This window comes from Musca domestica, unplaced genomic scaffold, assembly GCF_030504385.1.
Source record: "Musca domestica strain aabys unplaced genomic scaffold, Musca_domestica.polishedcontigs.V.1.1 79, whole genome shotgun sequence".
In the NCBI taxonomy this organism is placed as follows: domain Eukaryota; kingdom Metazoa; phylum Arthropoda; class Insecta; order Diptera; family Muscidae; genus Musca; species Musca domestica.
The window spans coordinates 1396117-1423883 of NW_026712406.1; the positions used below are offsets into that span (position 1 = coordinate 1396117).

A 27767-nucleotide genomic window follows, 5' to 3' on the forward strand; every position below is an offset into this window, starting at 1 on the left:
TAGTAATATTTAATAACAACAACACTCCATCCACACAACACCACTTCTCCTACTCCATTTTGTATGACTTGTGTGTTCCCTCTCTCTCTCTCTCTCTTCACATCTTTCTCTGTGTTTTGGGTTACTTTGTCTTGTCAAAGGATATGTACTGTAATGTCAAACTAGTCAACTTTTGTATGTAGCATTTCTCGATTGTTTAATTGCGAAAAAAGCTTAATTTTATTATTTCTATTTAATTTTGGCTTTTTTGTTAATATTTTTTTATTTATTTATTTTTTTTATTTTAATAAAATGCACTGTAATGCGTATTTGTAGTTATTGCATGTTTTCTTTTGTACCTTATTGTAAATACATATACATATGTACATAATATTTGAAATACACTTGGATACCCCTACTTTTTTATATAAAATATTTATCAAAAGAGAATTATATAAATCTTATAATAGTATATTTAAGAGCTTAAATCTAATTTTTGTTTTATTCTCCAAATGCATTTTATTAACGAAAATTATTTCTTTGTCTGTCTGTTTTTTGTGTGTGTCCTTGCGATGTTTTCAAACTCTAGATTGTGTTTCTCGAAGCTGAAACTGCTGCTGCTGGCCATTGAAATCAAAGGCAATGAGGATGGTGCCGATAGTAAAATCTCCATTAATCCCAGAAATGCGAAAATCCAGGCCAATACCCAAGGATTTTTCATAGCACAAAGTGCGGACGAAGTCAAAAGGTACGGTATTTTAAAAATATATAAAATTGTTGAAAAGAATTGGTTTCTCATTTTGAAATAAGCCCCATATAACGTTACCGAACAATTTTTGGGATTCTTTGAAGACCAATTCCAATTTGAATGGTGTTTTAATCTTTTTTAAAATAATTAAGGGCAATTAATTAAGCTGAATAATGAATTATGGAAAATTAGGGGAAAAATCAAACAGATTATGAAAGTAGAGGTAAAAATAGAAAATACGTCTATCGACGCCTGTTTATGTAAAAAACGCTGCAGCAGCATTATTGACTGAACACACCTCACATACCCCATTAGAAGAAGCATAAACCATAGACAAATGAAGATATACATAACGAAATGCTCTCACTGTTTATCTTTGAAAAAAAAAAAAATCGGATCAGCAGATGTCGTCTACATCGTTTCAGGGGTTTGAGTGAGAATATTAAAGTCACTCAATTCTAAAATGTTAAAAATAAAAAAAAACTGTAGGATATTTGTCGGTTGAAAATTGTTCCATAATAAAAGAAATGTGAAAAGTTCGTGATGACATTGAAAAAATCCGGAATAATCAAGTGAAATTCTTGAAAAGCGATAATATGTGTTTTCGAAGTCGATTGGGTTGAACGCGTAAATCAGCATGTTGACTATGCAAAACATGATGAGAGCCACCTGGATAAAAAGACAAAACTTACGTTTCGTTGTCAATATTTTCATTTAATTTTAACCGATTATCTCCAATTTTAATAGGGTTCGTTTTTGGGTCAAACAAATGATTTGTGCAAAATTTCATCAGGATCGGGCTATAAATGTGACCTGTACTTTTTTACAAAAATACATGCACAGACGGACGGACATGCAAAAATCGACTCAAAATGTGATTCTATGCAGATCATCAAAAGGAACTATGGTTCTATCTCGTTTCCTTTTGCCTGTTACAAACAAATGTACAAAGACATAGTACCCTGACCTCCTTGTGGTGTAGACTATAAATATGTAAATTTTTTTTAAATAATTGGATTTTTATTTTAAAATGAGTTCTATATAGCGTTAGCGAATAATTTCAGGTTCTTTAAAAACCTCATATTCCAATTGAAGTTGGAAATTTTTTTGAGGTTTTCATACCCAAGGGGTATTTCATTTGATGAGGCCAAAACGTGCCTCATCGAAATAAAGGCTTTAGACCCCAGCTCTTTTTGGGCCAAATCCCTTTCAGGAGATTCGGAATCGACCTAGGGATGTTAATCCGTCCGTCTATCTGTCTGGCTGGTGCGCACGATAACTTTCGAAGGGAGCATCCGATTTGACTCAAACTTGGTACAGCACAATATTTTTATCAAACTCAGATCGAATTGCAAATCTTAATGTTTGTATCAGTACTGGGTCACGTGCAAAAATGGGCAATATCTGCTCACTCCATCAAGTACCTGGCCCACAAAGGTTCAAAATTTTAAATAATTATAAATCTTATAAAATGTGATAAAAGGGTCCAATTAGCTTCAAAGTTTGCATATCTCAATATTTCTATTAACGCAATATGTGGTATGAAGACCGGAGCACTTCTTCTGGTACCTCCCATACAACGGGTCAAAATTTTGAATAACCATAAAGCTTGTAAAACGGGAAGTGAGCTTCCGATTTCTTTAAAATACGAAACTTCCTAATATTTCTATGAAAACCAGATGAACTGAGAAGATGGCATATATCGGACCACACCTTCTGGCAACTTCCCCACAACGGGTCAAAATTCTCAATAATTCTATCTCTCATAAAATGCGAAATAATCATCCGATTTTTTTTAAATTTTACACATCCCAATATTTTTACTAACACAAGATTTTCTCTGAAGATGGGATATATCGGACCACTCCCCCTGGTACCTCTCCCCACAAAGGATTAAAATTTTCAATAATTCTATCTCTCATAAAATGCAAAATAACCATCCGATTCTCTTTAAATTTGAAGATGGGATATATCGGACCACTCCTTTTAGTACCAGCCCCAGAAAGGGGTCAACTTTTTGAATGGTTATTCAAAAGCTCATAAAATGCGGAGTGAGCATGTAATTCCTTTTAAACTCGGCACATCTAAATATTTCAATCAACACAAGATCTGGTGTGAAAATGGATTGTAGCGGCCTACTCCTTCTGGCACCTCCCCCACAAAGAGGTTAAAATTTTGATCACAACGCCCATAAAATGCTAAATAAACAATCGATTCTCTTCAAATTTCACACATCCCCATATTTTTAATATCGCAAGATCTGGTACCTCCCCTCCCCCACTTCTTCTGGCATCTCCCCTCCCCCTCTTCTTTTGGCATCTCCCCTCCCCCTCTTCTTCTGGCATCTCCACTCCCCCTCTTCTTCTGGCATCTCCCCTCCCCCCTTCTGGTACCTCCCCCCGTAAAGGGTAAACATGTTTGAAAATATATATATTTTTTGGAACCATTGATGCAAATATTTTTTTATATACAGTGAATATAGCGATTGCTTTTCTTTGGCGACTTATATAGCAAATTTGATAAAGATAATTTTTGTAGTTGACATCATCATTCTAAAATGATGTTTTGTTGGAGATTTTTGTAGAAACTCACAAAAAGTATTACTTTAACCCTAATATGTGTTTTCAATAAATACGAATTTCTGGCGTTCAGGTAAAGTTTTGCCACTTGACGTCTTCTAGGACCTATAGTAGAATTTTATGACAAATAATTTTGTTGAATATTTAGAAAAGCTATGATCCCGTTTAGAGGATGTTTTTAGCCATATTTTCAAAAAAGGACCAAAAGGACCCATTTGTTGACTTGCTTGGGTGTTAACATTTCCGGCCAAATTATTCCTCGTATTTCTATTTGCAATATTGCCAAAGACACTACATACCTAAAATACACTGATTCCGAGAAATCTTAATTCAAAAATTTCCAAAATTGTTGAGAAGGGGCCGATACACGTGTCTTCCTTTCTTGGCTCTATTTTCATAATCTGCTGAATTTTCCCCGTAATTATTTTCAACAGGGTATTAGAATTTTGAAGTCACCTTCTATAAAATATTCTGAAATTTTGAAAAATAACCTTATTTTCTCTTCCAGAGCATGGTTCTATTGCAAGGCTTGCCATGAGGATATCAAAGATGAAACCTTGATCAAAAAATGCAAATGTAAAAACTGTAAGTATAAATGTTTCTTTTGTTTTGCATATTTTCGTTATTTTTCGAAAATTTCGAATCTAATCAGTTTTTAGAGTAATATTTCATGTGCGATTTTATTTTGATTTTTTTATTGAATACACACTGATTTGTGTTTGATTTTTTTATGAAAAAGAAAAAAAAAACAACTATACTTATATTGTGAATTAAGACTAAGAAACTTATTTTTTATATACCAACTATTATCAAGAAATGAAAAAAAAAAAAAACGAAATAATTTTAGGATTTTCTTTTTAATTTTAAGATAAACAAAAATGATGATATTTTAAATACCTTTTTTTACAAATTTTTATATTGTCTTATTATTATATAACTACCACTTCTACTACTACTACTACTACTACTCTACTCGTAACATGTTGGCGTGGCCTTAACTCCTAACATCAAAATCAATTAAATGATTGAATAAACCAAAAAAAAAAAAAAAAAAAAAAAAATACAACTTCTACGTACCGTCTACATTAACGATCTACAAATGTTACAAAATCAAAAAAAAAAAAAAAATAACACCTTTAAAAATCACCACCAAAAATATATAACATCTAATTGAATTCTATATTTTCAATAAAACAAAACGAATTAAAATATTTCCAAAAAAATCACATACCAAAACCCATAACCAAACAGTGGCAGTACAGCCCAGGAACAAGTTTGATGATTTAGGTAAATCACTCTCTTTGTCATAAATTTCAAATAAGCTCAAGTTTTAATTACCAAAAAAAAGAAAAAATAAGTCTGTGTTTTGTTTGAAATGACTAACCTCCTCTTTTTAACTCAATTCAATGTTTAGTTTTTGTAACCAACCAACCAACCAACCTATTTTTACCAAACTAAAATGGAAACCACCCCCCTCACAACCAACCAAATAACCTACACCATCACCAAAAACCAAACAACAACAACAAACAACCGAAAACAAAACAACAAATCTCCTCCCCCCCCAAAAGTTCTGACAAACAGTTTAATCAATAAACCCATTAATAAAATATTCAATTTCTGTTACTACTACTACTCTAATCTAATCTACTCTACTACTACCACTACTACTAATGCACTCCAGTGCTTTTAATAATACTTGTATAATTTTGGTTGTGTGTATGTGTTTTAAATATTTAAGATTTTATTTAAAGAATTTTCTTTGGTCATTGTTTGAAAAAAAAAATAAATAAAAATAATTGCTTTTTTGTTTTGAATATTTTTGTATTCCATTTTTACTCGATTCCTTTGGTTTTCCTCTTGTGGTGATTAGTTTTGTAAATTATTCGTTAAAATTTTTCATTTTTTTTTTTTTTTTTTTTTTTTTGTAAAAAAAGTTTTCAAAAGCTTGACTTTCAAACAATTCACTGTAACATAAATATATATAGAGTAAATGTTTGAAAGTCTGTAAATATGTTTAAAAGTCTTTAGTATTTTTATTTAGATACATATTTTAAATTAAAGATTCGATGACGTTTATGAAAGAATGGTACAAAAAAGTATTTAAAATAAGCTATTAAAATATGTATTGAGATTAAAAATATATATAAAGCTTAAATAATTTTTCCAATCACTCTATGAAATGGAGTGAATTCTAAAATGGCTCAAATTCCGAGAAAGATAGGAAAATTACAATTACAACCAAAGTCAGTGATTTCGAGCCTCCAATCGATTCTGAACCATTACAAGAAATCAAATGTTCACTCGAAATTGAAGCAAACCTACCAATAAAGAAAAAAAAGTGGAGGATGCTATAATACTCCAATATGGAGAATAATTGAGCATACTCTATTATTCTATGTCTCTCGACTAAGAATAAGCATCCTTTGCTCTTGGGATCACAATAATAGAAGGACAAAATATTCAAAGAGAAATTCTAGAGGGAATTTCAAAATAACATTCTTCCGTAAAAATGTTCATTTCTAAAAATAATTGTTAAATATTCAATCACGAGATTCGGCCGGGCCAAACTTTGAATACCCTCCATCATTTAGGACAAATTAGCAAATTCTCAAAAAATTTTAATCCATTAAAAATTCTGGTAAAATCTTTAAAATACCGAATATCGGAAGGTGAAGATATATGGGGGATATACGACATTGTGGACATTTATAGACAATTCTATTTCAGGGGGTAAAGTACTTACAAAGAACTCTTTGTGTAGAATTTCAGACGATTCCATTGAAAAATGTGGCTAAAATAATAAAAATACCAAAAATGGGGGGTACCGTTGTTTGGGCGATATACGGTATCCTGGACCAAATAGATTATTCTCTTTCAGAAGAACAAAGGTACTCCTTGTGTGAATATTCAGACAATTCCGTTGAAAAGTGTGACTACAACAACAAAATATCTAATATCGGGGGTACCGCTGTATGGGGGCTATACGATATCATGGATCGATATAGCCCATCTTCGAACTTGAACTGACTTGACATTCACCATTTGGAAGGAACTTACAACATATAAAAAATTCCGTTGAAATATGCTGCCATAATTTTAAAAACTCCGAATATCAAGTGTTACAGTGATATCGGGCTATACGAATATGTGGTCAGACAATTATCAGGTGGTGCCGCAAATGGAAAATGGCAAACTCCAAACGCCCTGGTTAAGATAATTATGTTGAAAAATATAGCAAAAATGGTCAAAATACCGAATATTGGAAGGTACCGTTATATGTATGGGCAATTTTCTTTCATAGAAAGCAGTACCCACTGCGAACTCCAAATTCCGAATTTGAAATAATTCTGAAGCTATTCGAATGCAATGCATTTTTACCAAAAGTCATGCCGACATAAGACACATTTACAAATTCCAAATTTTATAAATACAAATACAGAATGGCATTCTTCCCAATATATTCAAAAATTCTAGTTGGTTCTGGAGAATTTAAGATTTTTTGTGATTTTAGATTCAAATTATTAAATTTAAGCAACATCAAAACATCTAAAATCGCCCGGGAAGCACTATATTAGTTAATTTCTATATTAGTTGAAATCAAGCTAAAAATATTAGTCGGTGTTGCTGACAGATGTATACCCTCAGCCTTTATCCGTCTATTCAAACTTTTGACTCTTTATAGAGGAGGTTCCGAAGTAGTGGGCTAATATTGTCCATTTCATATCGGATCCTAGTCTAATATAAATATTACAATGTACCAGATTTGGACAATACTACTCCTTCACTTTATGTAAGAACAAATAAAAAAGCTGTAAGTTCGGCCAAGCCGAACTTTGAACCGAACCCTCCACCATTTGGAACAAATTTGGCAATTCTCAAAGAAAAAAAAAAATAAAATCCGTAAAAAATTCTGTTAAATTTTTAAAAAAACGAATGTAGCTGTTTCGTTAGGGTATATACGACATCATGGACATGCATATGTAACTTTTGTCATAAGCCATTACAATATTCAAATGCGAAACTTAAAAAAAAAATCAGTGAATAATGTAGCTAAAATCATCAAAATGCCGAATATCGGGAATTACCGTTATATGGGGACTATACGAAGACGTGGACCGGCACAGACAATTTTCTGTCTTAGACTGTAGTATCCATTATGAACCTCAAATACCAAATTTGAAACAATTCCGGTGAATAATGTCGCTAAAATCAACAAAGAACCGAATATCCGGAGGTACCGTTATATGGGGGCTATACAAAGACGTGGACCTGCACAGAACTTCAAATATCAAATTTGAAACAATTTCGATAAATATTGTCTGTTGAAAAAAAATTTGGAATGTGTCAAATTTGAAGACAATCGGACTCTTATTTCTCATGTTACGAGAGTTATAATTATTCAAAATTTTGACCCTTTGTGGGTGAGGTGCTGTATGGAGTGGACCGATATTGTCCATTTTAGCACCTGCTGTAGTACTGATGGAAATATTAGGATTTGCGAAGTTGGTGCAGTAAATTCTTTTCTTTGAAAATGTTGACATTTTGTGGGGGAGGTACCAGAAGGAGAGGACCTATGTTGCCCATCTCCGAATTCGATCTAAGTTTGACAATAATTTTACGATGTACCAAGTTTGGCTCAAATCGGATACTCCCTTACAGAGTTATTGTGTGCACCAACAGACAGACGGACAAACGGACGGACATCGCTAGATCGGCTCCAAATGTCCTAAAACGGATTTGGTCCAAAGAGACCTAGGGTCTAGGATGAGACACATTTTGGCCTTATTAAATGATAACAGAAAATCCTGTACCATTCTCTCATAAACTTTAATTATCAATATGCTCCTTTTATACCACCACCACATTGACGAAAATTGTTTTTTTTTTTTTGTAATTTATTTTATTTCCCTTCAATATAATTTTTCTTTTGCAAAATTTGTAATGGAGCCTGAATTATTTTTTTGTAAAATATTTTTCTCTATTATTATTTTTTCCAATTTATATTTATCCATATGTACAACCAATTCGCAAATGATACACTTTGCTTTGCCAAAAAAAAAACGAAAAGTATTTATTTGATTTTAAAAATTTAGCAAACACACACAACGCAGATCAAAATTGTTTCTAAATTCCAAATTCAAATTGCAAGGATTGAATAATGCACCAACAAAAAATAAGACTGGAAAAAATATCCAGATTATTTTTTTGTTTTTTTTTTTTTTAATTTGTTTTTATGCGAACGTTTTTTATTCTTTTTATCTTAAATACACACCCAATACATACTCTCTCTCTCGCTCTCTTGCTCTGTAACTCTCTGTTTTCCTCTCAGTCAATGTCTTTGGAAATTGAAACGTTTCATATTTGAAGAACGGTGTATTTTACGAGTGCATGGAATCAATTTTGACTGGCACCAATATTTAAATCCAAAAAAAAAAATAATTATATAACCCACCACCAATACATATATACTACACACATACACGTATATATAATTATACCAACGAATTCATATGTGTATAAATATGGTCATATATATAAAAGAAAAACCGTGAATGGATGTTAACGTAATGAAGTACCACCACCACCAATCATCCCACCCACCTCTATAAAATAAATCAAGCAAAGAAGATGATTTATTTTCCAAAACTACTCCCCTATTTAGACTATTGGAGATAAAGTATTAAATTATTACACACACACATACATACGTATTTAAGTTATTTTACAAATTCAAAAAAAAAAGTTCTGTTGTTTTGGTAGGAATATTTAACAATTATTCGAGTCGGATATTTAAATGTTTATCCCCCTCCCTCCTTCATCGTTCAATATAACTTGTGTACATAATGTAATAAAATCTACGTTTCTTCGTCGAAAACATATCTGAATAGAAATTTGATGCGAATATTTTCTTAGACAAGCGTTGAGTTGTTATTTTAAGTAAAAAAAAAATGTGTTTTGTTACTGTAGTGGCAGAGAAAAGTTCTATTGTGAAGGTTCTCTTTTGAAACCCCTTCAGGATTCCATTCATATACACATATATATCCCAACATTTCAACCCAACACCCTACTGAGTCTTCAGTTATGCACCCAATTTATTATTAATAGAGGTGCACTGCATTCATCTGAATCTTTGTAAATAATTTTCCACAACAACATATCCCCCCGTCAAGATCTCTCACATTATATCCCCCCACCCAAGTCAATCGATCTACCTACCTACCACCACCCACCTCCACCAGCAGCTCCAATAACTAAACTATCTTGTACATAAACATTTTAAATAATTTGTACAATAACAATGTTTGTGTAGTTTTGTAAAACAAAAAAAAAAATATTAAAGTTATTAATATTGAAATCTAGAGTAGTTTGCAATCAAAAAAAAAAAAAAAAAAAAGTTTACTAAATCAAATCCGGATTAATATTAAGATATGCAGAATATTTAATAAATTGTGATGAGATGATGATATTATTGTGTCACGCAATGGCTTCAAACTCACTAATTTATATAATTATGTATAATAATAACAAATATAAATTATTAATAATTAATAATAAAATAATAATGTTTTTTTATACAGTGGCAAAAAAGGAGAGGAAAATATTCGCTGGTATTAAATAATGGAATTATTTAAAGATTTATTAAAACTATTTCTTTCGAAAAAATGAACAAATAAAACAGGGGTTAAGTTATGTCGGGCTATGGTTAAGCATAAATAACACTGTGGGACAAAATTCAATTTTCCAATAATTATGGGGAAACTCTAGCGGATTATGAAAGTAGAGCTAAAACAATTAAAAGAGCAGCTAATAAGTTTGGTTGGACTGAACTTGTAATATCCTTCACCATTTGAAAGAAACTTGAAAATTAAAATGGAAACCGTTATAAGGAGCCTATAAGAGGACTTGGATCAGCTTAAGTAATTTTTGCCATATGCCGATTCCGAACTTCAAGTACGAAATGTGAAAAAATGCTGGTAAATAATGGCGTTAATATCATGAACATACCGATATTCGGTTCAAATACCAAATATCATAAAAATAACGAATAAAAGGAGTAACGAGTAAAAGGAGGTACGGGGGCTATACGAAGACATGGACTTGCATAGACAATTTTCTGTCATGCGTTGTGGCGCCCATTACGACCTTTAAATGCGAAATTTGAAAAAATTCCGGCAAATAATGTCGCTAAAAGCATTAAAATACCGATTATGGGGAGGTAGCGTTATACGGGGGCTATACGAAGACATGGACCTGCATAGACAATTTTCTGTCATGGGTTGTAGTACCCATTACGACCTTCAAATGCGAAATTTGAAACAATTCCGGTGAATAATGTCGCTAAAATCATCAAAATACCGAATATCGGGAGGTACCGTTATATGGGGCTATACGAAGACGTGGACCTACATGGCCCATTTACGAACCTAACCTGCCTACTGACAAAATAAATATAAATAAATAATTTTAGCCTTATATCTCAATTCGTTCGATAGATAGCGTGATTACAACAGACAGACGGACATACAGACAGACGGACATCGGTAAATCGACTTAGAATTTTACGCTGATCAAGAATATATATACATTGTTGGGTCTGACATGAGTATTTCGAAGAGTTACTCTCCATAGTATGGTGGCAAGCAAAAAATGTCGGAAGTAGCATCAAATTTTGGAATAAGTTTAGATTTGTTTGAATTGGTCACCTTTGGCACGAATTATGGCCTTCAAACGCTGCCCGAATGTTGCTTTGCGGTATTTTGGCCCATTCCCGGCGAAGCGCTTGCTTGAGGTGATCAACACTTTGGTATTTTTTAGTGCCAACCTTGCTTTTCAAAATATATCGGACACAATAGACCAACGGATTGGTATCCGGAGATTTTGGTGGCCATTCTGCGCTGGAAATGAAACGATTTTGTAACCATTCTTGGGTGGCGCGATGGTCCTGATGTCCAAGGTCTGCGGCCAAAATGTTTGCGTACCCACGGCTTTAATACACCCTCCAGAATATTTTCGCGATAGTATTCGGCATTTATTCTGATGCCACGGTCGATTAATATGAGCGGAGAGCGCCCATCGGCTGTTATGGCGGCCCACACCATCACCATGACCGACGCTTGAGTTCTAGTGGCCAACCGAAGGTGCATATTTTCAGCTGACCCCTTTCGCAAGTAAACACGATCATTTTGTTTGTTTACAAACTGCTGGACAACGAATGTTTTCTCATCGGAGTAAACCAAATTCGGAAGTTCACCACTTTCGACCAAGCGAAGCAACTTCTTAGCTCTTTTGAGTCTATTTTCTTTCTGTTGCGGTGTAAGTTCTTGCACTTTTTGGAATTTAAATGGATTTATACCGAGCTCATTTTTCAATATTTGCCGAATATTGCAATATGTTCAGCTCACGAGCCATTTTTCGGCCACTGCGAAGCGGGGTTTTGATTAAATCGCTTCCTTAGTTTTTGAACCATTTCTGCTGATGTTGCTGTTTTCTTCCATCCACTTCCTTGGCGTCGGGCTACCGATAGCCACTTATGGTTTTCCAAATATAAATAGCACACAATCGCGCTTGGATTCCATCACGAATAACTTTTTTTGTGGAAAATTCTCACCAAAATTCTTTTGTACGCTTGTGAACAATATGATGAGCTGTCACTGGAATAATTTTAACAGCTGTCGACGAGTGGCTTAGAAATGGCAGATGTCTGAAGTAAGTTGCAGTTTTATATCTTACCCTGTATTTATGTCCTCTTCCATCTGTAAAACGGGCCTCCCAAAAATTAGCAAAAATGCTGTCCTGATTAAGTCTAAGTGGCCACATCCGCAATATCCGTCAAGCTATTTTAACTTCCCGAATTTCCCATTTGTATTGTTCTTTTTGTAATAGAAGAAGATTCAAAATCGTTATCCGGATAATGTAAGGAGTGAAGGAATGCGCTCACACCGAACCACAGGAACTTAAAAAAAATTCTCTAAAGTAAAAGTTACTCTCTCTCTCTCTCTATGAGCCACTGTATAAATATAAATGACTATATGTATGTTTATCTGTAATATTGTGTATTATTGCAGTGCAAGTATGTGTTTTTCCTAGCTTAAGTTAAATAACCCCACAGAAAATTTTAAATTAAATAATTAGATTAAAATAAATAAAAAATTAGAAAACTAAATTAAAACCATATTTTAATAAAAAAAAAACACCATGAATATGATGTTGTTGATGATATGAGCACCTGTTGAAATTGTTAATGAATAATTTTACAGATGTTGGCATGATAATGATGCAGACTGGAATGGTGAATCAAGGCATTACCTCAGCCATTAATCAAATGGAGGGTAGGATTTTAATAAAACACACATACATTTGTTTGACTTACATCCAATATTAGCTACTTAAAAACATTTCTAAGCGTTTATAGCCAAAAGCTAAACAAGTTGACAAAAAAAAAATAAAAAAAACGAATTAATTAAATTAATAACTGCTAAATTTGTTTTTAACAAATTAAATTCCAACTAGTCTTCCTTTTCATAACGCCCGCCCCTGCTGCCCGCCCTATTACAAATTATGCGTTCCAAATTTGGAAAAAAAAAATAAAATTCTAAATTGCTAACATTTTGTATGCTGCTCAAATGAAAAAAAAAACAAACAAAAATAATTTATATTTTTGCTGCCTTCTACTTTCCGCTATTATTACTTTGTAATTAAAAATAATAAAATCTATTAATTTATTATTAAATCAAAACCAATTTATAATTATAAGTAACTGTAACTAAGTCCATCGTTCCAATAACTTTTATTATAATTAATTAATTGCGAGTAAAAATGCAAGCCAATAATCTACGACATACATAAATGCCTCTTGGTATTCTCTCTACGCTAGGCTATGATAATAAATATAATAAAAATTATATTTAACAACATAATAATGATAGTATTTTTTTTTCTATAAATACAAAGGAAATAGTTTAATTTATATGTATTTAAAATAAATATTCTAAATAAGAATAAACAAATAATTCGCCGCCAGCCAACCAACACCAAACGAACAAAATTTTTATACAAATAACAATGTTTTTTTATTTATGTGTGTGAGTGAGTTGAAGAGAATTAATTGCCAACAAAAAAAAAAAAACGGAGATACAGTCATACGGAGGTATATGAAAAAAAGAAAAATTTAGACATTTGGGATTGGAAATTAATAAAAACTTCAAATAAAAAATGTACAGGATTCTATAGGGAATGGAAGCCGAAAATATAAAAAAAAAACACAATTTTTTTCGCATATTCCGTGAAATACAATTAAATAGAGGCTATAAGAAAACGTGGACAAATACAAATCATGCATAGAGAAAGTAAGGGTAAAATCGTCGAGATACCAAATTTTATGGGGCACTATTATCTAGGGTCAGAGAGCTTGACCCCCATTATGAGCTTCAAATACGAAGTTTTCAGAAAAAAAAAAATGCTCAATAAATTCATCAAAATATTGAATATAGGTAGGTACTGTGATACAGAGCTATACGAAAACGTTGACATATAAATATTCATTCAATATTCAAGTTTAATTGAAAAATACCATTCAATATTCATTCAGGCATTACGAAGACGTGGTCCTGCATAAATCATTTTTTGTCATGGGCTTTAGTACCCATTACGAACTTTAAATGCGAAATTTGAAACAATTCCGGTGAATAATGTCGCAAATATCATCAAAATATCGAATAAAGGGATGTGCCATTATATGTGGGCTATATAAAGACGTGAACCTGCATAGATAATTTTCCGTCATAGGTTGTAGTATCCATGACGAACTTTAAATACGGAAACATCAAAATACCGAATATTGGGGGGTACCGTTGTATGTGTGAATATGCAATATCATAGACCTATAAAGGCACATCTCTTCCAGGACCCACAAAACCTTATAAAATAAGAAGAGTAGTTTTGCTGGGAGGCATAAATCAAAGGTTGATTTAAATACTCTTGAAATACGATAAGATGAATATAGGATGGAGGTGCTCCGGAATTCGAAGTAGATTTGTTCAGTTGATGATCGGGAATTCGATGTCTCATAGTCTCGAGGACAATCGGAATCTATGATGTACCGATGTCGGGTTGTTCACGATTGGCACTCGGGTGGTTTAAATGATTTGATTCAAAGGTTCAAAGGCTACTCGTGGAGAACCTTCGCATATTGACAAGTGAGGACGATAAAAAATTACGATGTTTGTGTTCGGGTGACATGGTGATAGTGAGGATTTGAAGGTCATCATAACTTGCTGATGGACGCCAGATGTTAATTGGTGCGAGAGATCACGAATTACGATATTTATGTTCGGAATGTTGACGATTTGAAGGTAATCGGGAACTTTTTGTTATCGACGGGTTGAATGTAAATAACAAATTACGATATTTGTGTTTGAGTGACATCAGCGCTCGAGTTTGCGAACATTTGAAGGTAACAGGGTAATTGAAGGTCGTCTGTTGCCGACGTGTTAAATGTGTGCGTGTTAAATTCTGTCAGGAATAACGAAGTTGGTGCTCTTAGTGACGTTGGCCTTCGTGTTGTTAACGATTTAAAGGTAAACAGAAACTTCAGATGTCCAGATTTGCAGATGTCCAAATCTTCGTAGACGGGTTGGGGATTATTAGGTTATTAGAGTTCAGCAACTCGTAGGTGTCCGGCAACTCATTGTGGATGCGGTCGGAAGCCGATGTCTTGGCCTTCGCAAATCAAAAGGAGGTCGTTCGGTTGTCGGCAGCTCGCTGAAGGTATGTTAGGCAGTCGATGTCTAGGCCTTCGGATGGATCGGAACTCGTTCGGGTTTTAGCTCTTTGGGTCAACTACAACTGCTAGGAAGCTATTCTACTAGAACTACGATTTATGATTATCTTTTATTAACTAACAAAGTGTGAGCTATAATACGGAACAGCGAACTTTTGCAGAAAAAAGTGCCAAAGACTCCTGTGAAACAACGGCGAAGACCCTGTGTAAATTAATTACCGGCCACTCAACTTAATGAGAGCCAGTTCAAAAAGTATTCCCAGCTAATGTTAATGTTAGTCGGGGGACAGAAAATGATTCAAAAAGTCTCTGACTACCCTTTACCAAGTTCCCTGCATCGTAATCCAAACCGAACACTATATGTGAGCGGCATTTGCAAGTGAATGAGAATTATTTCAATCTTGTCAATCTAGTCTTCTTCGTCTTCGAAGTTGGCATGTCTCAAAAGTCGGTTAAAGACTTTGAAAAAAATTAAATGATGATTAGATGAAATGAATGCACTATTTGCAAGCATTCGTAGGTATTGAAATATTTAATAAAAATTGGGACCGCATATGCAGACGATATCAAAATGTATTAACAATTCTCTAAATTCGCTCTCACACACAATAAATAAAAACAAATTATACTCAATGTTTAGGTTTAAATCATTTTCTTATGATTTGTCAGTTATTATTTCTTTTCGATTTGTTGTTCTCTAATTTTTTCATTTAATTTTTGTTTCAACTTCAAATCATATTTGTAAATATAATAAAAAAAAAATTCGTCATTCATTCTAATAATGACTCATTTAAACTCGAATTTCACCTCAATCCTCTGTAATTCATTTATTTTATTTAATGACCCTACCACCACCACCACCACCTACCTACCTCTCAACTCAACCTTACTACTACTCTCGTACTGCAAAATAAAAAAAAAAATCAAAAAACCAAACAAAATATCAACCCCAGTGGCCACGTTCAGGAAAGGCGTCCGAGCCGTACAGATGGTAGGACGTGCAAGTACGTATAAATTCCAAATATTAGTTATTTATGAATTAGTGCAAAAAAAAAAAATATAACAAAACATTTTCTTTAAAACACACGTATAAAAAAAAAAACAATATAAACCCAATACTAACACCCCTACAACACCTAAATATGTCGTCTATTTTTTAAAACTGTCTATTCTGTCCTTAGTCCATACACAAAGCGTACATACATACATACAAACATATGATTCATTGAATTAGAAATTTTTTGTCTAAGAGTTGACGTTTTCCTTGAGACTCTTTTCCACATTACGTCTTTCTCTCTCTCTATCTCTCTCTGTATCAATCTGTCAAAGTATCTAGTCTCTTTGATCATTGTTTCGAAATCATGTATACATTTCCTATAATCAAAAAAAAAAAAATGATTGTTAATTTTCAAAATTTTCGTTTTTGTTATTTCGTAATAAAATGAAACCATTCGTATGTGAATTCGTTTTTAATTTATTTTATTTTTTCAATTCTATTATTTGATGTGTACTGTTGTACTGTACTGTAGTAGTCTAAACTTAACTTCGTTCGTATTTTACTCCCCCCGATAAAAAAATACATAATTAAAAAAATATATATAATTAATTATTCTATGTGTTTTCAATTATACATACATATATACATATCTATACATAATGGAAATGATTTTGAAAATGTTGTTTGTTATAAAAAATCAAATCTCGTTCTTAATATAAAATACATAAATAATAATTGTCTATATATTTGTTTTTAATATAAATATTTTTTGGTAAATTGTATTGACAATCAAAGGATATGTTCAGTGTTGAAGTTTCTTTTTTTTTAATATCATAGTTTGAAATCCTTCTGAGTAAAAGGACAAAATATTTTTAAATTTTTTTCTTGATAACTTTTGATATTTGTGTTATTTTTTTCTATAAATAAATACACAAAGTGCTGTTGTTCCAATATTTTCATTAATAGATAAAGTGTGTATGTATACATACAAACAATATGTAGATTTGAATATAATTAAAAATATATATAAATAATAATACACACAACATTTTTATTAAATTTAAGTTAACGAAAAAATAAAAATAAAAATCAGTTTTAACGAGATTTCAAAATACAATTTGTCCAATATTTTTTATGTGTACATATGTATGTATATATGTACATATTTCTTTTACATTTATCGAAAATCATATCGGTTTCGAATTCATGTTATATCACTTTTTCATTCGAATACATCTAATGCGCCCACATATATAAGAAATTCAAATCAAAATTTTTAAACTCAAATCAAACTTGTGTAAATATTCTCCAAAAAAAATCTAAAGCATACCCCCAATTGAAATAAGTTCATTTTAAAGTTAGATTGCAATACTAGAACGAAGTCGAGTAAATAAAAGGATGTGGATCCATATCAGCGTGTTTTCTTCCCTCATTCTGAGTCAATTTATGCATGTCCGTCCGTCTGTCCATGTATGTTTGTAAACAAAGTACAGTTCGCATTTATTGCCCTATCCAGATGAAATTTTGCACAAATCGTTTGTTTGGCCCAAGGACGAACCCTATTTGAATCGATCAAAATTTATATATACCTCCCATATATATCTTCGGTCGATTTGCCTTTTATTGTGCACCAAACGTGTAATATTAGACCTGAAAATAAGTGTGCCAAATTTGATCGAAATCGGTTCAGATATAGCTATAGCTCCCATATATATTGTTCATCCGATTTGTTATTTTTGTCCTCCGCAGCCATAATATGCACTCCGTAACAACGATATTTAGAGAAATATATCAAATACAGCTCAGAAATACATTTGCTAAATTTTATCGATATCGGTTCAGATTTAGATATAGCTTCCAAATATAACTTCGTCCGATTTACCTTTTATTGTGCACCAAACGTCTAATATTTGTCCAAATGGGATGGAATTTGGCACTTACGACCGAATTGAGTCTAGAAGCTAGTGTGTCAAGTTTGGTGATGATCGGTTCAGATATAGCTATAGCTCCTATATATATTGTTCATCCGATTTGTTGTATTTGTTACCCACAGCCGTAATATGCACTGCATAACAACGATATTCAGGGAAATATATCAAATACAGTTCATGCGGAGCTCAACTAAATAAGTAATTACCTATTAGGATCCTCTAATACGAAATTTCAAACAACTTCGGTGAATATTGTACCTAAAATCATCAAAATACCGAATATAGGGAGGTACCATGGCGGTTATAAAACGTGGATCTGCACAGACAATTCTCTGTCATAGGCTATAGTATTCATTACGAACTTCAAATACCAAATTTCAAATAGTTCCGATAAAAAAAGTTCCCTAAAATCCTCAAAATACCGAAAATGGGGGGTGGGGTACCGTTACATGGGGCTATACGAAGACGTGGACCTACATGGACCATTTTCTGTTTTATGCTGTAGTATCTGTTACAAACTTCAAATACCAAATTTGAAACAATTCCGGTAAACAATGTCGCTAAAATCATCAAAATACCGCTTAAAGGGAGGTACCGTTATATGGGTGCTATACGAAAACGTGGACCAACCTGGTCCATTTTCTGTGTTAAGCCGTAGTATCTATTACGAACTTTAAATATTAATTTTGAAACAATTCCGGTAAATAATGTCCCTAAAATCATCAAAATACCGCATATCGGGAGGTACCGTTATATGGGGGCTATACGAAGACGTGGAGCTACTTGGCCCATTTTCAATACCAAAAGTCCTGCAGACATAATACATATTTGAGTAAAAGTTTATCAACCTACTTTATTTCGTTCGGAAGCTATAGCGATTTCCACAGACGGATAGACGGTCGGACATTGATACATCGACATAGAGTTTTATGCTGATCAAGAATATATATACTTTGTGGGGTCTAAAATTTATATTTCGAGGTGTTACAAACGGAATTACAAACTTAATATACCCTCCATACAATGGTGGAGGGTATAAAAATGGAGACTACCAAGAATGGAGATTACCAAAAATCGATTAAAAGAAGTAGACTTTACCGATTTTACCATAATAGTCGACTTAAGTCTTTTCAACATCGTTTAATAGATTATTAAAAAGTCGACTTACGTATCCCTAACGCTCACTCGGTCACAACTACATTAGATATATTTTCCTGCACTAAACTGATTGAAGACTAAAATACCGTTACCGTTACGTTTGACAGACGTGTCATAGACTTGGTTCATTCAGGCTGTTTGGCATACCATTGTCTTTTAATACTCTTTGGCATTTTCTGAGATGATGTTTGGGCTCAGATATGGGAAAACCCTCAGCTAATCGGAAATTATCAATGTACCACAATCAAAGGCCCTTGTCTTTCGATAATATATTTAGTCATTCAGGTTCACTGAACAGCGCAATCTTTCTCGTTTCTTTCTTTACAGGGAACTAGTTTCTTAATTCCCTTAAATTTTTTAAAATTAGTTAAATTTTATGCCATTAATTTAAACTCAGAAATATATTTGAATACTTTAACCTAAAATTTTTGAATGAAAGTTGAAAGGAAGTAGCATCAAAAGGTATGAAAATCAGTTCCATTCTTTAAAAGTAAATAGTTCCTCGGGTTCTTTTAATTCAATTGCTCTTTTCATTTTCAGTTTTCAATTAAAAAACACCAAAAATATTTACTTTTTTCACTCTAAACCTTTTGAAAGAATGACAAAAGGAAGTCAAATTAAAGTAGACCCGAAGAAACGAAAAGAACGAGAGAAGTCGAGTGAAAGAGATGAACTAAAGGAACCAGACGAACTAGTTCCTTTTATATGAACTAGTTGAACTATATTCCACTTGTTCTTTTCTCGGAGTAGTTCTTTTGAACTAGTTCGTTTCGGAGCAACATAACTCTACTCGATAATATAGTACCCAAATACAAAGATAATAGTTCCGGTATTACTTTCTAGGGGGTTTTTAAACATTTCTCCGCTACCCGACGATTTTCTACTTATAGTCATATAGAGACCTTTTCAAACTTCTAACTAATTTGAGTCCATAGGTTCGTTCGATTCTTACTACTAACTCAAAATCATTTATTGCTGTGCGTCAGCTATAAGTAAAGAACCATTATCTACGCTGATTGAACCTTTAGGAAAATCTTTCTCAGGCGTCTTACTCTCTTCCATATCATAATTTGCTCTCTTGGCAACCATTTATCCTTTTCTTAAGGTGAATATGTACATAAGAGAATTTCTCATCTGGAATAAGTCACGGGATGGCGTTTTCGTAAAAGAAGAAAGGGCTGTATCTGAAAATTTTCCTTTATTAAGGCGAAGGTTATTTGTTGATGGGTATTTGATTATTTCCACTTTTGAGTTGAGCTTTAAATGCATATTGGCGAAAGTTTATTTCTGGAGATGTGGCATATTTTGAAACCTATAGAGAAATTTTTCATTTTCTTTAAATCCTGAAAGGCTTTTTTCATCCCGAGCCGGAAGCAACGATTTTAATTAATTTTGATCATTAGTCAAGATCCAAAAAGTGAATACTGCCGTCACTATAGTACCCTTAAAGCTCATTCTTTATTTTAATACTTTACAGCATTGTTTATCAGACATTTTTTCACACACACACTTAAACACTCACTAATTCTCACACAAACACTAGTTACCTTGACTAACTTATAAATTTTATTATAAAAAAACACAAAAGTTGAAACAAAAAAATAATGTATATTTTATATTTTCCTAAATTGTATTCTATTTTTTTAAAATATAAAAAAAATAAAACTTGTCCTGAAATCTCCTCAACAACCAAATTCATCTTCATATGTAAATACAAAAAAATATCAAAACTCAACATAAAATTTTCTCCAACCCGATGTTGTTGTTACTACTACTACTACCTCTATCTCACGTAATTTTGTTCGTAACAAAAAACAAATTAAATAATTAAAAAAAAAACCCTAAATAGAAGAAGAAGATTACTACCAGACAAGTAAGTTCCAGGATAATAACTCTTCTGATACTCATGATCTTTTCCTATGTTTTTTTCTTTTTCATTTTCCCTTTGAGTTTTCTGTTTCTAACCCCCAACCCACGACATTACTTTCAGTTCTGTTCTAGAAGAAGATTTCAGTTTTTCGTTTTCTTTATTTTTTAAAATAATAATAAAAATAATTAAAAAATTAAGTGGTTATATAAAAAATGAATATTCATTAAATTTTTAACTATGGTGTCAAGTTTGGCTTAAACAGTAAAATAAATGTTTTTTTGTGAAATGCTAATTTTATCTGCAAAAAGAATGCAAAATGAAATGAATTTGATTATCAAATGTCCAAGAGGTTTTAGAAAAAAGGCCAAAATATACGAAGTAATCTCTATCAACTGTTTACATAGAGCAAATCTTAATTAAAGATTTATAAAGAAATAGTAAAAAAAAAATAAAACTAAACATCCGGTTAATATTGCCATGGAATTTGTGGTATTCTTTGTGCTGTTCTATTTTTATTAAATTTACCGATAAATGTTAGCTAAATGGTTAGAAATAAATTAGAGAAAAGTAATGAAATTATATTTTTTCGTAGCTGAATTTACACCTTTTCTGACTCTGAAACACACACACAGTTTACACGAAACAAAATAGAAATCATAGGAGTTTTTTTTTCATTAAAACAATTTACAACAATTTACTCACAAACAGAAAAAAAAAAAAACAAAAATTTTCCATAAAAAAAGAAAAAAGCGTTAAAAACCGCCAAACACAATAAACAATGCAGTTGACAACACTTGTTAATAAAAAGAAAAAAAAAATACAATACCTAAACCTTGACGTATCGTACGTGTAGTGTGCATTGTGTAACGTAAGGAACGAAACGTATTGATGTTGTTAATTGTTGTAGACGCACTGTGCTTGCTCTATTTTCTCTCTCTATCTCTCTCTCTGTTTCCCTTCTATCTTACTCTTAGTATTCTCTATGTCAGTCTGTCTGTATTTGTAAATTTTTTATAAAGTGGTTTTGTGAATAACTCCTTTTGTTACTGTATTAGTGTGAATGGCAATGGAATGTAAAAATAAATGCATGTTCATATCTTTGTAGCATCTATCTTGTTTTTCATATGTAAATGATATTGCTCTCTTTTTTCCTAATTACAATTCTATACCCCTGACATTTAATCCCTGACATATATATCCTACAATTCCCAATTTCCCCACAACGTTAAATTGTTTTATGGGTTATTTTTTGAGTTTATTTTTTTTGGTATTTTATGAATGACAATTGACAATGTTAGTTTTTTTGTGAAAACCTTATTATCTACAGATCTACTCGGATTATTAAATTTTTTAATAAAACAAAATTAAAAATGTTTTCAGTTTTTTAAAATAAAAACTTTATTCGAACATTCAAGGAAAATAAAAACGGCTAAAAGTCAAGGGTTTAACCGATAAATTTACATTAAATGACAATCTAAATAACGTCTTTTACAAAAACAATTTTCGGCGTGAATAAGGCTTAACTGACTCTCAGACGAGTTTTTTAAATCTATAAAAGGCATTGGCAATTATTAAAAAAATATATGTTTAGTTTTTATCAAAACAGTTTTTAGTTTGAGTTCAGAGGTAAATCTTCACTTATTACCAATATTTTGCAAATGCATAATTTGCACTTTCAGGGAATTCTAAAAGAAAATAATATTTGTGCTGTTTATAACATAGAAAAAAAAACAAAATAAAGAAAACAGAGAAAAAATAACATAGTCAAGTAAAACCTAAACTTCAATATTGCACTGAGTTGTTTACATATTGCACGATCTCTTTTTCTTCGTCAGGTGTCGATGGTAATATGCTGGTTCGGTTTCGATAACAATATGTTGCGTAAATTCAAAAATAACAAGTGAAAAAGCAGTAAGTTCGGCCCGGCCCCGAATATCCTCTAACATTAGGAAAGAATTTGTAAATTTTCAAAAAAATAAATAAAAAAATTAAAATATGAAAAATACCGTCATTTTTTGTCACAGTATTATGAACTTCAAATACCAAATTTGAGACAATTCCGATAAATAATATCACTGATATCATGAAAATAACAAATAAAAGAAGTTACGTTATATGTGGGTTTTACGAAGACGTGGATCTGCAAAAAAAATTTTCAGGTTGTAGTACTCACTACGAAATTTAAATGCGAAATTCCGGTGAGCAATGTCGCTAAAATCATCAAAAAACTGAATATTGGGAGGTACCGTTATATGTGGACTATACGAAGACCAGGACCTTCATAGACAATTTTCTGTCATAGTTACCCATTAGTAACTTCAAATACGAAATTCCGGTCTATAATATATCTAATAGCATAAAAATACTGAATATTGGAATTTCTGAATACCAGATATTCGGTTCTTTGATGATTTCTGTCACACTTTCCAGGTCCACGTCTTCGTATAGCCCCTTTATAACGGTACCATAAAGGGGCTATACGAAGACGTGGACCTGCATAAGTATTTTTTTGTCATAGGATTTAGTTTATATTAAGAACTTCAAATTCCATATTTTAAACATTTCCCGTGAAAAGTGTGACAGAAATCATCAAAGAACCGAATATCTGGAGATATGGGGACTATACCAAAACTTGGATCTTTCTATATTTCTTGGATATTTCTTACACAATGGGAACACATGTTGCGATCTTGCAGCAAATTCGGGTTATAGTTGTGACTAAAACACCCCAAAAAATCAATACAGTTATAATGGAGTTATACGAAAACGTGGATCTATAGAGCCCGAAAGTCCTGTAGTCCTAACACACATCTGAGTAAAATTTTATCAACCTTGTTCATTTCGTTCGGAAGCTAGAGTGATTTCCAGACGGACATAGCTAAATTGTCCAGTACATTAAAATTTACCTATCAGCGTGAACTATTGAATATAAGTCAAATCACACCAGCAAGTTACAATCTTAATCGGCCTGTAATGATCAAATGTTTTTTTTGCGCATATGGCCATTGCCACTTTGACTTTAAGTCCTCTGAGAGAGTCAAATTCTACCCTTGAAACTCGAAACTGAGCCTGAAAAGATTCCATCGCGAGAAGCAGTGAAACATGACCTTAACTGATGAAAGAATTTTAGCCAGTTTTACATCCTCAAGAAATTGAAACAGCAGTTTTTATATTTTAATTTTGTTAAAAAATCTATGGAAAATATTTAAAACTATGCTGAAAAGAGAAACCAGAAATGGAAAGATAATGAGGAGTATTTATTAATATATAACTACGAATTTAAAAAAGATCTGTAAAAAAGAAAAAAAAACAAGTAATAAAATGTTAAATTTATATTTTGAGGATTTACAAACGGAATGACACACTTAATATAACCTCCATACTATGGTGAAGAGTATAAAAAAATATTTTAAGCCGCAAAAAGCCTTCTATTTTTGTAATTGTTTTCGACATTTTTACAGTCTTGCTGTTGTGGAACAGACAAAATACCGTCTGAAATAGTTAATAATTTAATATTCTCCTCTATACCTCAAAGATATGCATGTGTCATTCGGAATAAAGGATACACAACGAATTATATTTGCGACTCAAAATATTTTTGGGAATTTTTAAATTTTTTAATTTAATTCCTTGAATTTGAGTTTTTCAACAATAAAGATAAATAAAAGAACAAAAAATATATAATTTAAAAAATGCTCAGAGGGTTCATAATTTTTGATTGACATTGTATTTTAAAGAAATCTCTAGAAAGCAGGTTCGCCCGAGTTTTTTTTTAATAAATGATACACATATATTTTCTCTAGATCAATGTAAATTAATTTTCCAAAATTAAGTTTATCAATTTGAACTCCAAATTAGAACTAGCTAAGCTAATAGAAATCGATTTAAATTCTTACAACAAAATATCTACTTACTTTGGAAGAGATGAGATAACATATAATGCGAGTATTACAATCAATAAAGCAATGTTGTTAGAAATTCACAATTAAAAGTAATTAATAATTAAATTATGCCAAAGGAAGTAATTGATAATTTATTCGAATACAGTGGAGGATAAAATTATCCAATGTGCTTAACTTCTGGTACAAAGTTGCAGTGTAAACATACTATTACAGCACATTGAGATTACTGAATCCACTCGTTTTAAAATGTCAATACCATAGCGTATACGCCACGTAAATCGTGGATATTATTTCACGTATACGCTACGGAATTGACATTTGAGATCGAGTGGATTTCGCATGGTAGAAGAATATAGGTAGACGCGTCGACACAGCTGCTGGGACAATGAACTGTCAAACCAATTTTGGAATTGAAAATGTTGAATGAAAAATTATTTAAATTTGTAAAAATTGTTGAAAAACGCGAATTATAATACCTTCGAATGACGTAGTATAAGAAAACATATAAAAATCTACTTATATTTGAAAAAAAAAAACATTTAAATTTTTTTCACATATCAATGCTCCCAAGCATTGATGCATCTACCTGTATTCTTCTGCCATGGGATTTCGTAAATCTAAATGTACTTTTACAGACATAACGGTTAACTAGGTTAACAATTTTATATAATTTTGTAAACGACGCATATCGAGTTTATATAAAATTATTGATGAATAGGGTTTTAAAAATTTGTTTACTTTTATTGAAATCTTCATAATAATGCATTTTAACAGGTTATCACCTGATCGGCTGTAATAAAAAGAGAGTGTCTACTTTTCGTATCATTAAATTCCCTTATCAGGGTATTAGTATTGGCCGTAAATTAAATTAATTAAACTTCCATAACCATAGGAAAACAAAAAAAAAAAAAATAACACTGTCAATTGTCTACCCCTTCTACTTCTCTTTTCGTAATTTCTAGATTTCATTCTTTTTTATTTCAATATTTTCTCAACGAAAAAAAAAACTACCTCCAATTTTATTTTCAATTTTTTCCGTTTTTTTAATTAATTCCCATTACTTGAAAACAAAATATCTATAAAAAGTTTAAAACTAAAATTAAATCTACATTTTTTTCTTTACGAACTCTTCCAAATAAACAAAAATTGAAACGAAACGAAACAAAAACAAAATAATGAAAAAAAAAAACAACGACGAATTGAATATGACCCGTTTATTGTGGAAACGTGAAATAATGACAACAGATGATCACCATCCTGCACCCACATTTACACCACCGGAACTACCGAAAAGGGTGCATGTGCGTCGATCAATATCGGGTAAAAAAACAATAAAATAGTTTTCAGCAAATTTTTCTCTTATTTTTTTTTTTTTTTTTAATTTAGAGAGGCATTGTTTTTTGATATTCCCAAAAAAATCAACAACAACAACAATGCATTTTTTCTTAATTTTTGCAAAAAATGACAGAAAAAAATAATAAGAATTAGGTTTAAATATTTTTATGTGAATTTTGAAATTTCTCTCAAAACTTTTTTCGTGTTTGGTTTCAAATTTTCTTTTTAGGTTGGCTTTTTATGGATTATTTTTCTTAAAAAAAATTGTTTTAGGTTGTAGTCAAATTTAAGTTATCAGTTCCATACCAATTCCGCTCTTCATGATTTTTATTTTGAAATAAAATTTAAGAATACCAAAATCCTGTATCTAATGAAAATAAATCTATAAATACTATAATCTCTCTCTCTATATATATATGTATTTTATATAAATACTTTCTTCCAATGTATCAGAATTTCTACATGTGTATTTTTTTGAAGAGCATGATGTGAAAATTAAAATTTTATTTGAAAAAAAAAAAATAAATAAATACATATCCATTGTTTTTGATATAAAGTTGTTGTAAGCCATAAAAGACACATAAATGATTTTGCAAAATAATTGAAATTAAAAATAAAATTTTTCAAAAAAAAAGTTTTAAAAAAAAAAAAAAAAAAGTAAATAAATAAAAATATAAATAAATAAATGAGTTAAAAAATAAGTTTCAGAAATATTATGTAATTATTATACAGGGTGAGATAAAAAAACTGCAACAAAGTCAAACGCCATAATTTTTACATTTTTTTAATTTTATTTGAATGAAACCAATAACAGTTAGAAATAGCATCAAATTTTAGAATAAGTTTAGGTTTGTTCGAATTGGTTAGCTTTGACAACGAATTATGGCCTTCAAACGGCCAATGAAAGCGACACACGCTGCCCGAATGTTGCTCTGCGGTATTTTGGCCCCTTTCCCGGCGAAGCGCTTGCTTGAGGTGATCGACACTTTGGTATTTTTAGTGCCAACCTTGCTTTCCAAAATACTTTAGACACAATAGTCCAACGGATTAATATTCGGAGATTTTGGTGGCCATTGTGCGCTGGAAATGAAGCGAGGAACCTTAATTTTGTAACCATTCTTGGTTGGCGCGTGCTGAGTCCTGTTGGAGTGTCCAAGGTCTGCGGCCAAAATGTTTGCGTGCCCAAGGCTTTAATACACCCACCAGAATATTTTCGATATAATATTCGGCATTTATTCTGATGCCACGGACGATTAATATGAGCGGGGAGCGACAATGTGCTGTTATGGCGGCCCACACCATCACCATGGCCACCGCTTGAGTTCTGGTGGTCAACCGAAAGTGCACATTTAGGCACTTTTAGTGCCAATCCTGCTTTTCAAAATACTCCAGACAAAATAGTCCAACGGATTGGTATCCGGAGATCTTCGTGGCCATTGTGCTCTGGAAATGAAACGAGGAACCTTAATTTTGTAACTATTCTTGG

The 27767-nt window shown here is 31.8% G+C and overlaps 1 protein-coding gene across 34 annotated transcripts in view; it reads left to right on the forward strand.

Moving 5' to 3' along the window:
- LOC131806527 (calcium-activated potassium channel slowpoke) overlaps window positions 1-27767 on the forward strand; it is a 157544-nt gene that overhangs the window by 104685 nt on the left and 25092 nt on the right. For 7 of the 34 annotated variants that reach the window (XM_059130669.1, XM_059130666.1, XM_059130667.1 and 4 more), the window contains exons 13-17: window positions 569-727; window positions 3815-3891; window positions 4558-4593; window positions 12567-12638; window positions 26192-26266. In XM_059130669.1, the coding sequence (XP_058986652.1) occupies window positions 569-727; window positions 3815-3891; window positions 4558-4593; window positions 12567-12638; window positions 26192-26266 (419 nt within the window). Of the gene's footprint in view, window positions 1-568; window positions 728-3814; window positions 3892-4557; window positions 4594-12566; window positions 12639-16041; window positions 16093-26191; window positions 26267-27767 lie in introns of all 34 variants that reach the window. The other 27 variants (XM_059130674.1, XM_059130673.1, XM_059130677.1 and 24 more) reach the window with 7 other exon arrangements.